This window comes from Ornithorhynchus anatinus, chromosome 20 (genome assembly GCF_004115215.2).
Source record: "Ornithorhynchus anatinus isolate Pmale09 chromosome 20, mOrnAna1.pri.v4, whole genome shotgun sequence".
Classification (NCBI taxonomy): Eukaryota; Metazoa; Chordata; class Mammalia; order Monotremata; family Ornithorhynchidae; genus Ornithorhynchus; species Ornithorhynchus anatinus.
This window is the reverse complement of record NC_041747.1, coordinates 2,471,156-2,489,474: the sequence shown is the minus strand read 5'-3', so window position 1 is coordinate 2,489,474 and position 18,319 is coordinate 2,471,156. Positions and strand designations below refer to the sequence as shown.

Sequence of the window (18,319 nt, the reverse complement as noted above, 5' to 3'; positions counted from 1 at the left end):
ACTCAGCGAGTACCAGGAGGGCTTGGCCATCCACACGAGTTCCTCCTGTTCTTTGGCTCCTGAGAGATACCTTTTGGAGAGAAATTAGAGCCCAGAAATAATAATAATAAATAATTATGATATTCGTTAAGCGCTTACTATGTGCCAAGCACTGTTCTAAGACCTGGGGTAGATACAAGGTAAGCAGGTTGTCCCACAAGGGGCTCACAGTCTTAATTCTACAGACGAGGGAACTGAGGCACAGAATAGGTAGGCGGCTTGCCCAGGGTCACACAGCAGACAAGCGGCGGAGCCGGGATTAGAACCCACGTCTTTGAGGAGCAGTATGGTCTAGTGGCAAGAGCACCGGCATGGGAGTCAGAGGTCGTGGGTTCAAATCCCGATTTTGCCACTTGTCTGCTGTGTGACCACGGGCTAGTCACCTAACTTCTCTGGGCCTCAGTTCCCTCATCTGTAAAATGAGCCCCTCGTGGGACAACCTGATTACCTTGTATCTACCCCAGCGCTTAGAACAGTGCTTGGCACATAGTAAGCGCTTAACAAATACCATAATTATTATTTTTATTCCGACTTCCAAGCCCGGGCTCCCGCCACTAAGCCCCACTGCTTCTCAAAAGGCAGATAGCGTCGCAAAAGAGGTTGACCTGCCCTTCGCCCCCCCCCCAAAAAAACACGGACTGGTCAGCATTTTGGGACGGCCTCAGCCCGGCCCCCCGGCGACGTGTCCCAACCTCGAGTTTGCCCATTGCATAAGCTCCCTGAGTCACCTTCACCCCGGGAGGACGAGGGCCCGCCCAGTTGTTTGTGCCCAAAACCGACGCCGTGGTCACGCAAGTGGCCAGTGCCTTGGATAGTCGAGTGGCCGGTATCTTGGACAGACAAGTGGTCGGTGCCTTGGATACTCAAGTGGCCAGTGCCTTGGACACACAAACGGCCAGCACCTTGGACGAGCAAGTGGCCAACGCCGTGGACACGCAAGTGGCCAGTGCCATGGACATGCAAGCCGTCAATGCCATGGATTTCGGGGAGTTCATCGAGGTTTTCGGGAACGTGGTGGAGAGGTGTCCCCTCGTGGCGGCCGCCGTCTGGGGGCAGCGCCCCTTCTCCAGCCCCGCAGATTTCCAGAGGTCCCTGGGCGACTTTATCGACTCCCTGCCCCGCTCAGGTAAGCGCTGGGCCTTCCTACCTGAACCCCGGCCTTTAATAAATCACGGATCCAAACGGGTTGTAAGGCAGCAAATCTCCCCTTGGGTACCAGCTCGACCCTTGAGTCTGTTGCAGGCTACAGACTCAATTGCTGTTATGAATAATAATAATGGTATTTGTAAAGCCCTCACTTATGTGCCAAACACTGTTTTAAGCGCTGGTGTAGATACAAGGTAGTCAGGTTGTCCCACGTGGGGCTCACAGTCTTAATCCCCATTTTCCAGATGAGGTAAGTGAGGCACAGAGAAGTTAAGCGGCTTGCCCAAGGTCACCCAGCAGACAAGGGGCCGAGTCGCCATTAGAACTCATGACCTTGTGACTCCCAGGGCCGTGCCCATGACTCCATGACACGACCCCGGGGGGGGCTGTCACTGTCTTTGACAGTGATGGCATTTGCTGAGTGCTTACTGTACGCTAAACACTGGGGTAGCCACAAGAACAGACTCTATCCCCGACCCACGCAGGGCCTTGCAGGAAAGGGTGATTTGAGCTGGGCTGAGAGGAACTGAGAGACTGAGAGAGAGAGGGTGGAGGGAGAGACAGAGAGACAGACAGACTGTGTGCTGCCTATCTCCTTTAGAGAGAAAACAGCTTGTCTTGCTGACTTCACAGTGTAAGGTCATGCTTTGCGCTTTGTAGGCGCTCAGTACATACTACTATGATTGATCCCTCGAAGAGGAGGAGGAGGCTGTGCCACTGGAGGTGGCACCCATGCCAAAGCTATGCCTTAGAAAAGACAGTCAGAGGAAGGAGGTAGGGACTAGAGCCAGACAGAGCCACGGCCAATCAGTCGATGATTTTTTAATCGAGGCCCTGGATGCAAAGCACTGTACTAAACCTTAGGAGAGGGCTTGGTTCCCTGCCCTCAAGGAGCTGACAAGAGAAAGGAGCAGGTAACTGGAGGTGGTGACAGATTTCTTCTACTAAAGTCCAGGGTGGGAAGAGCTGCTTCGGCATCCTAGAAACCCAAAGCCCCAGACATCCCAGCCCAATCACCTCCACTGCCCCCGAGTCCAGAGACTCTTCGCTCGGGAAACTGAGGAACAGAGGAGGAAGCTTTGCTGGGCTTGTGCCAGGCCCAGGACACCTGGCTCCTCTCCTTGTGGCCCACGTCAAGAGGGGAGAGATGCAGAAGGGAGGGGGAAGCAGTACTCTGCTCCAGGAATGACCAAAGTCAACATTTCCCAATAGTTCTGAAACTGTTGGGGGGGGGGGGGTTTATTTGTATCTGTTAAGCATTTATTATTGTCCAGGCACTGTACCAAAAGCCAAGGCAGATACAAGCTAATCACCTTGATCACAGCCCCTATCCCACGTGGGGTTCCCAGTCTTAATCCTCATTTCACAGATGAGGTCACTGAGGCACAGTGAAGCAACTTGCCCATGTTCACACAGCAGACGAGGGGCAGATCAGGATTAGAACCCAGGTCCTTCTGACTCCCAGGCCCCTTCTCTATCCACTAGGCTGTGCTGCCTCAGCATGAACGTTCTGGGAAAGAGGTAAACTCAGATGTTTCTAGTGAAGGAGACGTGAAGAAAGGGCCCATCCTAGAAACACGCGTGGCCTCTAATTCTCCTTAAATTGGTTCAGGTGGGGCTGGATGAGCCACTTCTCCATTGGCCCAACCCCGAAATCCCGGTTCTGCCCTTCCCAGTCCTCACCAGTTGCCCTGGGGGTTGGGAGAGCTTTAAGTCGTGTGCATTGTCTGTCCTGGACGGTGGAATAACCCAAATTCATCCCCTTCGTCTAAACCATTGACAAAAGCTGAACTCTAATCATCCCTAAACTCTAACCAATCTTGCGCCTTTCCAAATTCCTGCCCTTGGGGGTACTGAGGGCTTTATCATGGTGCATCACTAAGAAGGAGCCAAGACACTTAGATCCCAGTCCTAGAGAGAGAGAGAACATTATATATATCCATATATTTTATATATAGTATTTGTTAAGAGCTTTGTTATGTGTTAAGCACTGTTCTAAGATGGGGTAGGTACGATTTAATCAGGCTAGATACAGTCACTATGCCACACGGGGCTCACAGTCTAAATAGAAGGGTGAACAGGTATTGATCCCCCATTTTACAGCTGAGAAAATTGAGGTACCGGGAAGCTAAATGGCTTGCCCGGTAATAATAAATAATATGTATGTTGATCATTATAAAATAATAATTATACTAAACATGTAAAATGTAGGAAAATTCTATTATTCATTAAATTGCAGACTTTTCTTTGGGAGAAACAGCGTGGGCTAGTAGAAAGAGCACGGGTCTGGGAGTCAGAGGACCTGGGTTCTGATCCCCGCTCTGCCACTTGTCTGCGGAGTGTCCTTGGGCAAGTCACTTAACTTCTGTGAGCCTCAGTTTCCTCATCTGCAAAATGGGGATTAAAACGATGAGCCCCACGTGGGACATGGACTGTGTCCAACCTGATTAACTTGTGTCTGCCCCAGCACTTAGTGCAGAGTCTGGAACATAGTAAGCGCTTAATAAATACTATTATTGGTATTATCATTCTTATTGTTATTATCTGTCTCTACTCTCTTGTTACTTGGTATAGAGAGTGGGTTGTGCCTATATGTTTTTTGTAAACTCCTCCCTCCTCCGACTTTGCCAGACCCTTGGTAGGGAAGGAAAATAAAATAGAAGAGCAGTGTGGCCTTGTGGATAGAGCACGGACTTACTTGTCTGCTGCGTGACTCTGGGCAAGTCACTTACCTTCTCTGTACCTCTTTACCTCTTCTGTAAAATGGAAGTTAAAACTGTGAGCCCCATGTGGGTCATGGTTTGCGTCCAACCTGATTAATTTAGATTAGAGAAGCTAATTAACTGATTAGAGAAGCAGCGTGGCTCAGTGGAAAGAGCACGGGCTTTGGAGTCAGAGGTCACGGGTTCGAATCCCGGCTCGGCCACTTGTCAGCTGTGTGACTTTGGGCAAGTCACTTAACTTCTCGGTGCCTCAGTTACCTCATCTGTAAAATGAGGATTAAGACTGTGAGCCCCACGTGGGACAACCAGTGTCTACCCCAGCGCTTCGAACAGTGCTCGGCACATAGTAAGCGCTTAACAAGTACCAACATTATTATTATTAATTTGCATTCAATCGTATTTATTGAGCGCTTACTGTGTGCCGAGCACTGTGCTAAACGCTTAGGCAGTACAATTACGATTACAGTACATAGAAGCGGCATGGCTCCGTGGAAAGAGCACGGGGTTTGGAGTCCGAAGCCATGGGTTCGAATCCCGGCTCTGCCACTTAGCTGTGTGACTGTGGGCAAGTCACTTCACTTCTCTGTGCCTCACTTACCTCATCTGTAAAATGGGGATTAAGACTGTGAGCCCCACGTGGGACAACCCGATTCCCCTGTGCTCTGCACATAGTAAGCGCTTAACAAATACCAACATTATTATTATTACAATTCGGCCACCTACCCCAGCCGTTAGTACATATATTGGCACATAGTAAGCGTTTAATAAATACCTTAAGAAAAATAGAGAGAACAGGGAAAGGAAGCCGCTGCTCGAGTCAGCCGGCAAGTGGCGCCCCAAGACCAGGGTTGGTTGTCGATGTAGGCCCGGTCCCTCCAGGGCTCAGGTGTTGCGAAAAACGCTGCGAGACTGAGTCATTCCACCTGGCATGGCCCCAAAGCTGCTTGGAAGTTAAAGTCCAAGAACGTCCTAGAGAAGTTCTACATTCCTAGAGAGGCACCATGGCTTAGTGGAAAGAGCCCGGGCTTGGGAGTCGGAAGGCGTGGGTTCTAATCCCCACTCCACCACTTATCTGCTGTGTGACCGCGGGCAAGCCGCTTAACTTCTCTGGGCCTCAGTTACCTCATCTGGGGGTTAGGACTGTGAGCCCCATGGCGGACAACCTGATTACCTTGTATCTACCTCGGTGCTTAGAACAGTGCTTGGCACATAGTAGAAGCAGTGTGGCTCAGTGGAAAGAGCCCGGGCTTGGGAGTCAGAGGTCATGGGTTCGAATCCCGCCTCGGCCACTTGTCAGTTGTGGGACTGTGGGCAAGTCACTTCACTTCTCTGTGCTTCAGTTCCCTCATCTGCAAAAGGGGGATGAAGACTGTGAGCCCCAGCGCTTAGAACAGTGCTCGGCACATAGTAAGCGCTTAACAAATACCAATATTATTAGTAGTAGAAGTAGTAAGCGTTTAACAAATGCCATAATTTTGAGAGGCAGCGTGGCTTAGTGGCAAGAGCACGGGAGTCAGAGGATGTGGGTTCTAATCTCGTTCCCGCCACTTGTCTGCTGTGTGACCTTGGGCGACTCACTTTACTTCTCTGTGCCTCAGTTGCCTCATCTGGAAAAGGGGGATGAAGACCGTGAGGCCCTCGTGAGACAACCTGATGACCTTGTATCTATCGCAGCGCTTAGTACAGTGCCTGGTACATAGTAAGCGCTTAACAAAATGCCACAGTTTAGTAATAGAGCGCTGACTGGGCCCCTTCTACGTGTCCAACCACTGTACTAATAATGTTGGTATGTGCAGAGCACTGTTCTAAGCGCTGGAGGCGATACAGGGTAATCGGGTTGTCCCTCGTGAGGCTCACAGTCTTCATCCCCATTTTACAGATGAGGGAACTGAGGCACTGAGAAGTAAAGTGAGTCGCCCAAGGTCTCACAGCAGGCAAGTGGCGGAACCGAGATTAGAACCCACATCCTCTGACTCCCAAGTAAGTCCGTGCTCTTGCCACTAAGCCACGCTGCCTCTCAAAATCATGGCATCTGTTAAATACTTACTACTACTAATGTTGGTATTTAAGCGCTTACTATGTGCACTGTTCTCACAGTTACTGAGTAACCGAGGCTCACAGTTAATCCCAGATGAGGGAACTGAGGCCCAGAGAAGTGAAGTGACTTGCCCCCGGTCACACAGCTGACGAGTGGCAGAGCCGGGAGACGAACTACTAGGCGACTGACGGTCAGGGGGGTGGGATGGGGGGGGGGGTGGTCTCTTCCTTGCAGGACAGGAGGGGATCCTGCGCTGCCACCCGGACCTGGCCGGCCCGGAGCTGCAGAGGGGGACGCTGACCCAAGAGTCGCAGAAGGAGCAGGGTCAGGCGGGCCTGACGGCCCTGCAGCCCGAGGAGAGGCGTCGACTGGCCGAGCTCAACGCTCAGTACAGAGCACGTTTCGGCTTCCCCTTCGTCATGGCCGCGCGGCTCAGCGATAAGGCCACCGTGCTGCGGGAGCTCGCCCGCCGAGCTCGCCAGTCGCCCACCCAGGAGCTGGCCACCGCCCTGGACGAGGTGAAGAAGATTTGTCGCCTCCGCCTCGAGGATATCTTCGCCGACCCCGCCAAGCTGTGAGGGCTTGACCCGTCCTTCCCCAACCGGCACGAAGTCCTGACCAGCCGGGAGCAGCAGGGCCTAGTGGCAAGAACCCGGGCTTGGGAGTCAGAGGTCGTGGGTTCTAATCAAGCCTCCATCACTTTTCTACTGTGTGACCGTGGGCAGGTCACCTAACTTCTCTGGGCCTCGATTACCTCATCTGGAAAATGGGGATTGTGACTGTGAGCCCCGCGTGGGACAACCTGATGACCTTCTATCTACCCCAGCTCTTAGAACAGTGCTTGGTACGTGGTAAGCGCTTAAGGAATACCATAATTATCATTATTATTATCCACTTCAGCACCCTCCCCCCAAACCCAGCTCTCCCCCAAACTCTCTCCCCAAACTTTACCTCGACTTTCCCCAAACTCTTTCCCAGCCCTCCCCCAGTTTTCTCCCAGCTCTCCCCCCCTCCCAGTTTTTCCCAAACTCTTCCCAACTTTTCCCCAGCTCCGCCCTCAGGTCTCCTCCAGTTGTCGCCCCAATCAATCAATCAGTGATATTTATCGAGCGCTTACTATGTGCAGAGCACTGTTCGAAGCGCTTGAGAGAATGCACTAGGTACAAGGAATAATAATAAATAATAAGCATCCCGCAGCTTTCCCACAGCTGTCACCCAATACCTCTGTGTTTGCCTACATGTATGCGATCGTTTATTCAATTATTTATTCTGCTATTTCATCCTGGTATGCTAGTGCTGCTGTCCGTTTTATGTCCCCATCTCCCTCCCGATTCCACTCTGTAAAAATCTGAACTGTAAAATCCTTGAAAGCGGGATCCTGTGTGTTGCTTCGAGTGTCCCCTCCCAAGATCTTAGGACAGGGCTCTGCCCTCAATACCATTGCTTTTTTGATCAATTGACTGATCGATTGATGAAGCTTGGCTGGGAAACTGAGGAAGAGCAATGGAGCCGTTGCGGGCAGGGAACGTATCTACCAGCTCCTGTAGTCTAGCAGCATGGCGTAATGGATAGATCATGGACCTGGGAGTCAGAAGGTCATGGATTCTAATCCCAGTTCCACCACTTGACTACTATGTGACCCTGGGCAAGTCATTTCACTTCCCTGGGCCTCAGTTCCCTCATCTACAAAATGGGGGTTGAGACTGTGAGCCCCACATGGGACAGCCTGATCAGGTTGTACAGGGCCTATGTCCCACATGGGACCTTGGTTGCCATGGAAACGGCATCCCTCGGCTTCCCTGAACATCCTGGTGGACCGCGGCCCATTGGATAAAGTACGGGCCTGGGCGTCAGAAGGAACCGGGATGGCTCCTCCACTTGTCTGCTGTGTGACCTTGGGCAAGTCACTTAACTTCTCTGGGTCTCGGTTTACTTATCTGTAAAATGCAGATTAAGACCGGGAGCCCCACGTGGGACACGGACTGTGTCCATAGCTTGCATCTACCCCAGTGCTAAGTACAGTGCCTGGCACATAGTAAGCGCTTAACAAATGCCATTTTTCTTAATAAAAAAAAGCGCGCCTAAGCGCATCATGCAGATTGATACCAAGTGGGGAGAAAATGAGCTGTTCGAGTCAAGAGCCCTAGCGCCCCCCGCCCCACCTTTTTCTTTTCTTTTTTTTTTTGGTAAACAGGACTTTAGCCTAATTCTCAAAGCGCTGTCTCAAAGCCTGTCAGAGAATAACAGCAGTGATAATAGAATATATCGAGAGTCCACTGAGTTCTACGCAGTGTGCACAAGACACGCTCTCTGTCCACACGACGCGAACCCTCCAAAAAGGGAGGCAGACATAAACATATTTACAATTTGTGGTCGGGGAGGAGAGAAGAATAAAGTCGCTAGACTGGCAGGGGAAACAGAGATAGAGATAACGGAGGTGAAAGCGCGAAACGTTTTATCTTAACTTTTTGCTTACCGCGTTGCTCGCTCCAGGTAGAAAGCTGCGGTTGAAAAGCATCTTTTTCTAATAATACATGGAAGGAATATAAGATCCGACTGTGCCTGTGCTCGGCCCACAGGCGTGAACCATCGGAGGAAGAAGAGGATGAGCAAATCAGCAAACCGAAGAGAATTCTGTTCCTTGGCGCGGGGGCGGATAATAATGACATCGGTGGTGGTATTTGCTAAGCGCTTACTATGTGCTGGACACTGTACTAAGTGCTGGGGTGGATCCAAGCAAACTGATGTAGACCGTCCCTGTCCCATGTGGGGCTCAAGTCTCAATCCCCATTTTACAGATGAGGTAACTGAGGCACAGAGAAGTTGTGATTTTCCCCAGGTCACACAGCAGAGAAGTGTCACATCCGGGATTCGAACTCATGATCTTCCCGCCCTAACGGGAACCCCCTCCCTCCCCACCCGGCGCCGTCTTGTTGCAATCAGTTTTCGGGTTGTCTTGTTCACATCTTCTGCATATCTCGGGCAGAACGCGTCTGATCCACCGCTCCTCTCCCTGCCCTGCTCGCCCGGCCCTGCTCCATCCCGTCTTGCTCGCCTCAGGCCCGTCTGGGGAAGGTTTTTCATTCATTCCGTCCTATTTATTGAGCGCTTACTCTGTGCAGAGCACCGCACTAAGCGCTTGGAAAGTACAATTCAGCAATAGAGACAAACCCTGCCCACACCGGGCTTTGCTCCTTAAGAAGGGGTCTCCCTGCCTCTGGCACGTTTTAAACTCCTCCAGCTTTCTTGGGGCAACAGCTGACGGCCCATTTCCCTTCTTGATGATTTTTGGAACCTTAAACTGAACGCCTTCTGACACTTTCACTGCCCCCGGAAACGAAATCACAGCCGGGCTCCACCACCCTGGCTTCAAAATAGTAATAATAATCATAACGCTATTTGTTAAACCAAATTTGGAAAGCCAAATGACTCGACTTAGATTAGCCTATTTTGGACACATAATCAGGAGGATTCATTCTCTGGAGAAGACACTAATGCTAGGAAAAGTGTAGGGAAAACGTGGAAGAGGCAGACCGACATTTAGATGGATAGAGACCATAACAACGATAACGGAAGAACCGTTAGAAAGGTTGCAGATTATGGCAGAGGACGGGACGTTCTGGAGAAAGTATATCCATGGAGTCGCTCCGACTCGACGGCAGTTAATAATAAATTTGTTAAGCGCTTTCTATGTGTCAAGCACTGTTCTAGGCGCTGGGGTAGGTACGAGGTTATTAGGCTTTCCCACGTGGGGCTCACAGGCTTCATCCCCATTTACAGATGAGGTAACTGAGGCACAGAGAAGTGAAGTGATTTGCTCAGAGTGACACAACTGACAAGGTGCGGAGCCTGGATTAGAACCCACGACCTCTGACTCTCAAATCCGGGCCCTTTCCACTAAACCACGCTGCTTCATCCCCCCGCTCGCGGGGACCTCCATTCCCTCAGCCCCAACCCCAGGGAGATACCGCCCTTTTTCTTCGTCTTTTGCAAGTCTCTGGACTCGATTCTTTGAACCTGTGATTGGAGGTTAAAGTGCACCGGGGTTGGAAGGAGGAAGCTCTTAAACAATAAAAGGTTTGAATATTTAGCTGTGATCAAGACCGTGCCCCTTCCCTCGCTCCCTCCTTATCTTTTTAAATGCAAATCTGATTTAGGGAGGACAGTTACCCGGGCCCCGGGGCCTGGAGGTCTCCCGTCTTTGGTGTCTGCGTGGTTACTAACAGAGTTTTGTAAACAAGAGCTAATCATGGAAGAAACGTGCGCCCAAAGGCTCAGATTCCTAGTGGCTGAAATTTCTCCGGAGAGACAGCCCAGCGAGGAAGAAGAGGAGGAGGAAAAGTAGGAGGAGCAGAAGGAAAAAGAGGAAAAGGGAAGAGGAAGAAGTGGGAACCCCACCCTGAAGGAGAGAAATCCAAAGAGGAGGAAGAGGAAAGTGAGGAGAAGTAGGAGCAGAAGGAAGAAGAGATGGGAGGAGGAGAAGGAGAGGGAGGAGAAGTAGGAGCAGAGGGCAGAAGAGGAGAAGGGAGGAGGAAGATGAGAAGGGAGGAGGAAGAGAAAGAAGTGGGAACCCCACCCCGAAGGATAGAAACCCAAAGAGCAGGAGGAGGAGGAGGAGAGGAAGAAGTAGGAAGAGCAGAAGGAAAAAGAGGAGAAGGGAGGGAAAGGAAGAGGAGGAAAAAGTGGAATCCCCACCCCGAAGGACAGAAACCCAAAGAGGAGGAGGAAAGGGAGAAGTAGGGGGAGCAGAAGGAAAAAGAGGAAAAGGGAGGAGGAGGAGGAGGAAGTGGGAACTCCACCCCGAAGGAGAGAAACCCAAAAAGGAGGAGGAGGAGGAGAGGGAGAGGTAGGAGGAACAGAAGGAAAGAGAGGAAAAGGGAGGAGACGGAGGAGAAGGAGAAGTAGGCGGAACAGAAGGAAAGAGGAGTAGGGAGGAGAAGGAGGGAGAGAAGTGGGAACCCCATCTTGAAGGAGAGAAACCCGGAGAGGGAGGAGAAGTAGGAGGAGCAGAAGGAAGAAGAGGAGAAGGGAGGAGGAGGAGGAGGAGGAGGAGGGAGAAGTGGGAACCCCACCCTGAAGGAGAGAAACCCAAGAGGAGGAGGAGAAGTAGGAGGCGCAGAAGGAAGAAGGGGAGAAGAGGGGAGGAGGAGAAAGAGGAGGAAGAAGTGGGAACCCCACCCTGAAGGAGAGAAACCCAAGAGGAGGAGGAAGAGGAGAGGGAGGAGAAGTGGGAGGCGCAGAAGGAAGAAGAGGAGAAGGGGGGAGGAGGAAGAAGTGGGAACCCCACCCCGAAAGAGAGAAACCCAAAGAGGAGGAGGAGAAAGGCGTCCAGTCCAGGCTCCACCAACCTCTCCCCCGCCCCCTCCCCGCCCCCGGTGCCGGTCCGGCCCCCGCCCTTGGCGGTGGGCGTCGGGCAGCATGGTGCGCGGTTGCGGGTGCAGGTGCGGGCGGCGGGCGGCATGTACGTGAGCTACTTGCTGGACCAGGACATGAGCGTCTACCCCGGGCCGGTGCGGGCCGCCCCGGGGCTGGGCCTGGCGCCGCCGGGCTTGGCGGGGGGACCCCCGCACTACCCGGACTACGGCGGCTATCACAGGGCGGCGGCGGGCGCGGCCGTACTGGACGGCGGCGTCCCGGCCCCCGGCCCCTCCTGGCCCGGGCCCTTCGGGGCGGCCCTCCGCGAAGACTGGACGGGCTACGCGGCTTTTGGAGGCCCCGCAGACTATCCCGCGCCCCCGCCCGCGCCCCCCGCGCTGCTGGCCCCGCTGCCCGCCGCGCCCCCCGCCCAGGACCGGCAGCCCACCCCCGCGGGAGGACCCCCGCCAGGCCTGGGAGACTGGACCAGGAAACCTCCGCAGCCCCCCACGGGCGGCCCCGGTCAGCAACGGGCGGGGGTGGGGGGCGCTCAGGGGGAGGAGGGGGCTGGGGAGGGGCCTAGGGGGATGAGGGGCTCGGGGGGGGGGGGGGGACACCCAGGGTGGAATGAGGAGAGGAGTGGGGGTGGAGGATGCAGAGGAGGTGGGGAGGGCGGAGTGGATGGGGGTCGCGGAGAGGGGCTGGAGGATGCAAAGGGGGTGGGGGTCGCTGAATGGAGTTGGAGGTCGCAGAGAGGGGTTGGAGGATGCAGAGGGGATGGGGGTCGCTGAGAGGAGTTGGAGGATGTAGAGGGGGTGGGGGGCGCTGAGTGGGGTTGGAGGATGCAGAGGGGGTGGGGAGGGCGGAGGGGGTGGGGGTCCCTGAGTGGAGTCGGAGGTCGCAGAGTGGGGGTGGAGGATGCAAAGGGGGTGGGGGTAGCTGAATGGAGTCGGAGGTCGCAGAGAGGGGTTGGAGGATGCAGGGGGGGTGGGAGTCGCTGAGGGAGGTCGGAGGATGCAAAGGGGGTGGGGGTTGCTGAGCGGGATTGAAGGATGCAGAAGAGGTAGGGGGTCGCTGAGTGGGACTGGAGGTCGCAGAGTGGGGTTGGAGGATGCAGAGGGGGTGGGGGTCGCAAAGAGACGTTGGAAAATGCAGAGGGGGTTGGGGTCTCTGAGGGAGATTGGAGGAGGCAGAGGGGGTGGGGGACGCGGAGTGGGTGGGGTTCGCTGAGTGGGGTTGGAGGATGCAGAGGGGGTGGGGGTCTCCAAGTGGACTGGAGAGCTCGGCAGGGTAGAGAATCCAGCCCCCAGCCCCCCGGTCCCGCCTTTTCATTCATTCATTCAATAGTATTTATTGAGCGCTTACTCTGTGCAGAGCACTGTACTAAGCGCTTGGAATGGACAATTCGGCAACCGATGGCGTGAAGCAATGCAGGGGGGCTCGGGCGGCCGGGGGGCGGGAGGGGGTAGGAACTCGCCTGCTCCTGGACGGCTGGTCCCCGGGGGGGCCCCTGGGTGGCTGCTGCGATGACCGCTCCGTCCCCCGGAGCCGGCGGTCTGGGGTTCGGCGGGCTTCACCCCTTGATGAGGGGGCTGCCGACGGGGACTTTGGCATCTCCCAGCGCCCCCGCAACTCCCACCCTGCCCTTTCCGCAATCAGGGGGCCGGGGACCGCGGTGGGAGGGGGCGGATGGCATCGAGTCGGGGCTGGTCTCTCTGCCAACCTGGGGGGCTCCCAGGGTCAGAACTATCCTGTCTGGCCCTCGTCGGAACTAGCCCGGACAGTTCCTTGCCAGTCCGAGGGGCACAGAGAGAAGGGGCTGGTCTCTTTGCTAGCCTGGGGGTGCACAGAGCCGGGTTTGGTCTCTCTGCCAGCCTGGGGGGTGCACAGAGTCAGAACGGGTCTCTCTGCTTGCCTGGGGGGCGCACAGAGCCGGGTTTGGTCTCTCTGCCAGCCTGGGGGATGCACAGAGTCAGAACTAGGTTTCAGAACTGGTCTCTCTGCCAGGCTGCGGGTGGCACAGGGTCAGAACTGGTCTCTCTGCCAGCCTGGAGGGCGCACAGAGCCGGGGCTGGTCTCTCTGCCAGCCTAGGGGCGAGCACAATGACGGGTTTAGTCTCTCTGCTTTCCGGGGGGGCGCACAGAGTCAGAACAAGGGTCAGAAGTGGTCTCTTTGCCAGGCTGGGGGGAGTATAGGGTCAGAACTGGTCTCTCTGCCGGTTTGGGGGCGCACAGAGTCGGGGCTGGTCTCTCTCCAGCCCGGGGGAGAGTGAGAAGGGTGCATAGGGTCAGAACTGGCCTCTCTGCCAGGCTGAGGGGCGCACAGAGCCGGGACTGGTCTCTCTGCCAGCCTAGGGGATGGCGCAGAGGGTCAGAATTGGTCTCTGCCATCCTGGAGAGCCCACGGGGCTGGGATTTTTTTAGGGGCAGGTGTCCCGAGGGAAGGAGAGGGGGGAGAGTCTGTGACGCCCGTGCCGAGCCCCTGGGGAGGGGGATGGCCAGGGTCCCTTTCATGTCCACCTTCCCAGCCCTCCCCGGAGTGCCAGGGATGCGGGTGCAAGGGTCTCACCCGTTTTCCCCGCCGAGGAGTCCCGTGGGAACCGCGCTCCACCGTGCCCGGGACAGGCTGGGATAGGCCTGGGATGGCGGCGCCCGGCTGCCTGGATTAATAATAGTAATAATGGTATTTGTTAAATTCGTACTATGTGCCAAGCACTCTTCTAAACTCTGGTAGATACAGGGTAATCAGGTTGTCCCACGTGGGGCTCGCACTTTTAATCCCCATTTTACAGATGAGGTAATGGAGGCCCAGAGAAGTTAAGTGACTTGCTCAAAGTCACACAGCAGACAAGTGGCGGAGTCTGGACTAGAACCCAGGACCTTCTGATTCCCAGCCCGGGCTCTTGCCACTAAGCCACGCTGCTTCTCTATCAAAGGCCCCGGCCGCCATCTGTTCGGGGGACGAGTCCAACGGCATAATTAAAAGAGCTTTCCTGGGATAAGATGAGGGCCGGGGGAGAGGTGGGAAGGCCGCTGTGGGTGGGTGGGGTTTTGGACCGGGGGTCCTGGCCCTGCGGTCCTTTCCCAGCGGACAATCTTCGCCGAGACCCCCTGCTCGGACCCCTGAACGGCCCCGCCTCACCTGGGGCCAGCTCTTGGGGCAACCTGGGGTGTGGAGGGGGCTACCCGAGCCCTTTAGACCACAGCTCGCCCAGGACTCCTCGTCTTCGCCCTCAGTCCCCTAAAAGCCCCCCGTTCCCCGCCTCCTGTCCCCACTTCCCACTATTAGTCGCCGGTCTTAGGGTCTTTTTTGCTGAATTGTACTTTCCAAGCGCTTAGTACAGTGCTCTGCACACAGTAAACTCTCAATAACTACGATTGAATGAATGCATAACCCCGACGCCCAAATCAAAATTGGGATTATTCAGGCCGCTGAGATTCTCCCCACCCTCCTCCGCCTTTAGCGAAGGGACCGGTCGCGTCCCAACCCCTTCCTCTGGTGGGATCGGAGGCTGCTGGTGGGGGGAAGAGGTGTCTGGGAGGTGGGTCCGGGGTTCGCAGACCCCCCGCCCTGAATTCGGTTTAACCCCTGGGACGGGCCGAAGAGGGAGGCGAGGTAGGCCGGGGGCGGAATCATTCGGATTATTTTGCCCTTTGTAAATTTCTTGGATTTTGCGGTGAGCTAAACCATAAGGGAAGGCTCCTCTGGGGGAAGGGGTCGGGGTGGGGGAGATGGGGAGGGGATGGGAGAGGGGAACTGAGGAGGAGATCGGGGGAAGTGAACTGGGGAAAGAGATCGAGGGAGGGAAATTGGAGTGGGGGTCCGGGGAGCTAAACTGGGAAGGCTTGGAGGATGTGGCTGGGAGGGGGGCCCGGGGCGCGCAGATCCCCTCCCTGAAATGGGTTTAAACCCCGATCAAGGGAGACCGGCAGGGATTGTCCCTCTCTATTGCTGAACCGTACTTTCCAAGCGCTTAGTACAGTGCTCTGTACACAATAAACGCTCAATAGATGCGATTGAATCAATGTCCCCACCCCGGGAAGTGACCGGGGCATTAAGGAAGTTTGTCATTAGCCTGGAGGGATGTTGCCACGCCGGGGGGGTCCCCTCCTGACTTGCCCCGCCCCTCTATCTCCTGCAGTTAAAACCCGGACTAAAGACAAATACAGAGTTGTGTACACGGACCGCCAGCGGCTGGAGCTGGAGAAGGAGTTTCACTTCAGTCGCTATATCACTATCCGCAGAAAGGCCGAACTGGCGGTTCTGCTGGGCCTCTCCGAAAGGCAGGTGAGAATCGATTCCGTTCCTCCCCTCCCTGACTCCTTGGACAGCCCCCTGGTCTGCTCTACTCTTCCCCAATCAATAATAATAATGGTATTTATTAAGCACTTACTATGTGCCAGTCAGTAGCAGTGTGGTCTAGTGGAAAGAGCACAGCCCTGGGAATCAGAAGAACCTAATTTCTAATCCCTGCGCTGCCGCTTGTCTATTGTGTGACCTTAGACAAGTCACTTCACTTCTCTATGCTTCAGTTACTTCATTGTAAAATGGGGATTGATATTGTGAGCCTCATGTGGAACATGGACTGTGTCCAACCTGATTAGCTTGTATTTACCCGAGTGCTTAGTACACTGCCTGGCACAGGGTAAGCGCTAAACAAATACCATAAAAAAAATTGAGTGCTCACTAGGCTCACTAGACAGTAAAATGTAATAGAGTTGGTACACGCATTCCCTGTCCTCAGTAATTACTGTGGTATTTATTAAGCACTTACTATGTGCCAAATTTAGACGCAACATAAGCAGTTCGGACATAGTCCCTGTCCCACATGGGGCTCGCAGTCTAAGGGGGAGGGAGAACAGGCATTGGCTTCCTATTTTACAATTGAGGAAACTTAACGACTTAAATTCACAGAGCTACCATTGGTGGAGCTGGGGCTCGAACCCAGGCCCTCTGATTCCCAGACCTGAATTCTTTCCATTAGGCCTCACTACAGTAGATGAGGGGGCATCTCTAAAGCTCCCCCTCTCTCCTTTCTCTGATTTTCCAACTTCCACCTGCCTTCTGTCCTTTCTCTTGACTGTTTTCGCCCGAGACTGAAGTTGAGCTGAGAAGGAGAGAGGGTGTGGGTACAGAGAAACAGACTTCAGTCCTGACTTGACTGTTTGGAGCTGACTTGTGAGGTTTTCAGGCCCTTTGTGGGGAGCCACGTGGGCCTGGACTTGAGGAGCCGAGTTGTCGACCAGTAGCCCTGACTTCCAGTCTTGTCCCTTCCCTCTCCAACTGGCCTTCTGTGCTTCCTGAAGGGTGATTAGCCCCTTGCAGGAGAGGGTGGGAGTTGGGGAGGAAAGAAATCTTAATTGAGTAGTTTGGAACTGATTTTAGAAGGAGTCAGGGAGGATTGGGATAATCCCCTGGCACTGAAAGCTCAGCCTGAGAGAGAATCTCTGCAGGATATGGGGGATACACCCCTTAGCGGGGAGAGGAAAATTGACCTGGGGAACTTGACTCCAGCCACACTTATAACAACGTGCCAGGTACGGTACTAAGTGCTGGTGGGGAAAACAAGCAAATCATGTTAGATACAGTTCCTGTCCCACACTGGGCTCCCAGTCTTAATCCCCATTTTACAGATTAGGCCCAGAGAAGTGAAATGACTTGCCCTAGGCCACACAGCAGACAAGTGGCGGATCCGGGATTGGAACCCACGGCCTTCTGACTCCTAAGCCTGTACTCTTTCCACTAGACGTTGCTGCTTCTCAGCATGGCCTGATTCCAGATCTCTCCTCCTCCTCCTGACCCACCTATCTACCTCTTCTCTCCGTTCCCAGGTTAAAATCTGGTTTCAGAACCGCCGGGCCAAGGAGAGGAAGATGAACAAGAAGAAGTTACAGCAGCAGCAACAGCAACCACAAGCACAGTCACAGCCGGGTGCCATGTCCAGCATCCCAGAGCCCCTGAGCCCAGTGTCCTCCCTGCAAGGCTCGGGGCCTGGACCACTCGGAGTGCTGGGCCCCTCAGTCACCCAGTGACCCCCCCCAAGTCACCGTGGCAGCAACCACATGCACTGGGGGAGCCCCAGCCGGGAGTAAGGGAGAACCAAAAAGGTTCCCCACCCTCTTTTTCTGGGGAGAGAGACTGAGGACATGTGAGGTGGGGGAGCATAGGGAGGCTGACCCCCAGGAGGGCCCGCACCCCAGAGTGACCAGAGAGGGTCCGGAGCTAACCTGTGGCCTTCAGCACATGGATCCACCTGCAACACCCCCATCCTGCAAACACACACACACCTCCTAACCCCCTCTGTCCTAAGCTGGTTCTGCCTCAGCCCTGGTGGGGGCAGGCCCCCCAATTCAGGACTGTCCCTATCACCAAGACCTCCCCATCTCCAGTGCCAACTCATCTATGGCTGGATTGGCAACTGCAGCTAGGCTGGGGGCAACTGGACCGGGTTGGGAGTGCCAGTCCAGGGAATACTCACGGGGAGGGAAGGGATGGTGCTTGGTTGGCTGGAGGAGGCCGTGACTCTGACTTCTCAGGGGAATGACTATAGGTGCCAAGTGCGCCGGAGCGCGGCCGAGGTGTGGCGGGACTCACCGATGCCCGACGGGCATGGGGTGAGGGGCTGGTTCCTGGAACCACCGAGGCCCCTTTGACGGTGGGCTCCGGAGACTGGGAATGGGGAGAACCATGGGAGGGGGGAACTTGACATTTAAATATTTTCTTAAAAAAGAAATTGAGTGAGATGAAGATTCTCACTAGAACTCAGATTCCGTGTCTTTTCTGTACTTGACTCTTTGATGTAAAAATGTGAGTATTTCAGCCAGGATCCAGCGCTGGAAAAATCTGGGGAGGGGGAGGTGGTTGTTCACCCCTCCTCACAACTGGCTCGCGGTAGAAGGTACCTATGGATGCTGGGAGCCAAGGAGATGGACCATCCAGCATCAGCTCTGGCCTGGGGTGACCTAGGGCAAGTTACTCCACCTCTCTGGATCTCAGTTTCTTCCTGTCAGATGGGGG

General features: G+C 54.7%; 2 protein-coding genes across 2 annotated transcripts; both read left to right on the top strand.

Moving 5' to 3' along the window:
* The first annotated feature begins 815 nt into the window (after positions 1 to 815).
* On the top strand, positions 816 to 6,647 carry URAD (ureidoimidazoline (2-oxo-4-hydroxy-4-carboxy-5-) decarboxylase). The gene is made up of 2 exons (XM_001519525.5): positions 816 to 1,165; positions 6,181 to 6,647. The coding sequence occupies exons 1-2, from the start codon at positions 991 to 993 to the stop codon at positions 6,522 to 6,524; spliced, it is 519 nt and encodes a 172-aa protein (XP_001519575.2). The 5' UTR covers positions 816 to 990; the 3' UTR covers positions 6,525 to 6,647.
* A 4,758-nt stretch (positions 6,648 to 11,405) lies between these two features.
* CDX2 (caudal type homeobox 2) lies at positions 11,406 to 17,990 on the top strand. Its single transcript, XM_029048528.2, has 3 exons — positions 11,406 to 11,823; positions 15,444 to 15,589; positions 17,134 to 17,990. The coding sequence occupies exons 1-3, from the start codon at positions 11,406 to 11,408 to the stop codon at positions 17,332 to 17,334; spliced, it is 765 nt and encodes a 254-aa protein (XP_028904361.1). The 3' UTR covers positions 17,335 to 17,990.
* Positions 17,991 to 18,319: the final 329 nt, after the last annotated feature.

What these genes read in the sequence shown, in the direction of transcription:
- URAD (XM_001519525.5), top strand. Translation starts at nt 991, where the DNA reads ATGGACATGCAAGCCGTCAATGCCATGGATTTCGGGGAGTTCATCGAG. An exon ending in CGACTCCCTGCCCCGCTCAG is followed by an intron (nt 1,166 to 6,180) that starts GTAAGCGCTGGG and finishes TCTTCCTTGCAG; the next exon opens with GACAGGAGGGGATCCTGCGC.
- CDX2 (XM_029048528.2), top strand. Translation starts at nt 11,406, where the DNA reads ATGTACGTGAGCTACTTGCTGGACCAGGACATGAGCGTCTACCCCGGG. An exon ending in GCCCCCCACGGGCGGCCCCG is followed by an intron (nt 11,824 to 15,443) that starts GTCAGCAACGGG and finishes TATCTCCTGCAG; the next exon opens with TTAAAACCCGGACTAAAGAC. An exon ending in TGGGCCTCTCCGAAAGGCAG is followed by an intron (nt 15,590 to 17,133) that starts GTGAGAATCGAT and finishes CTCCGTTCCCAG; the next exon opens with GTTAAAATCTGGTTTCAGAA.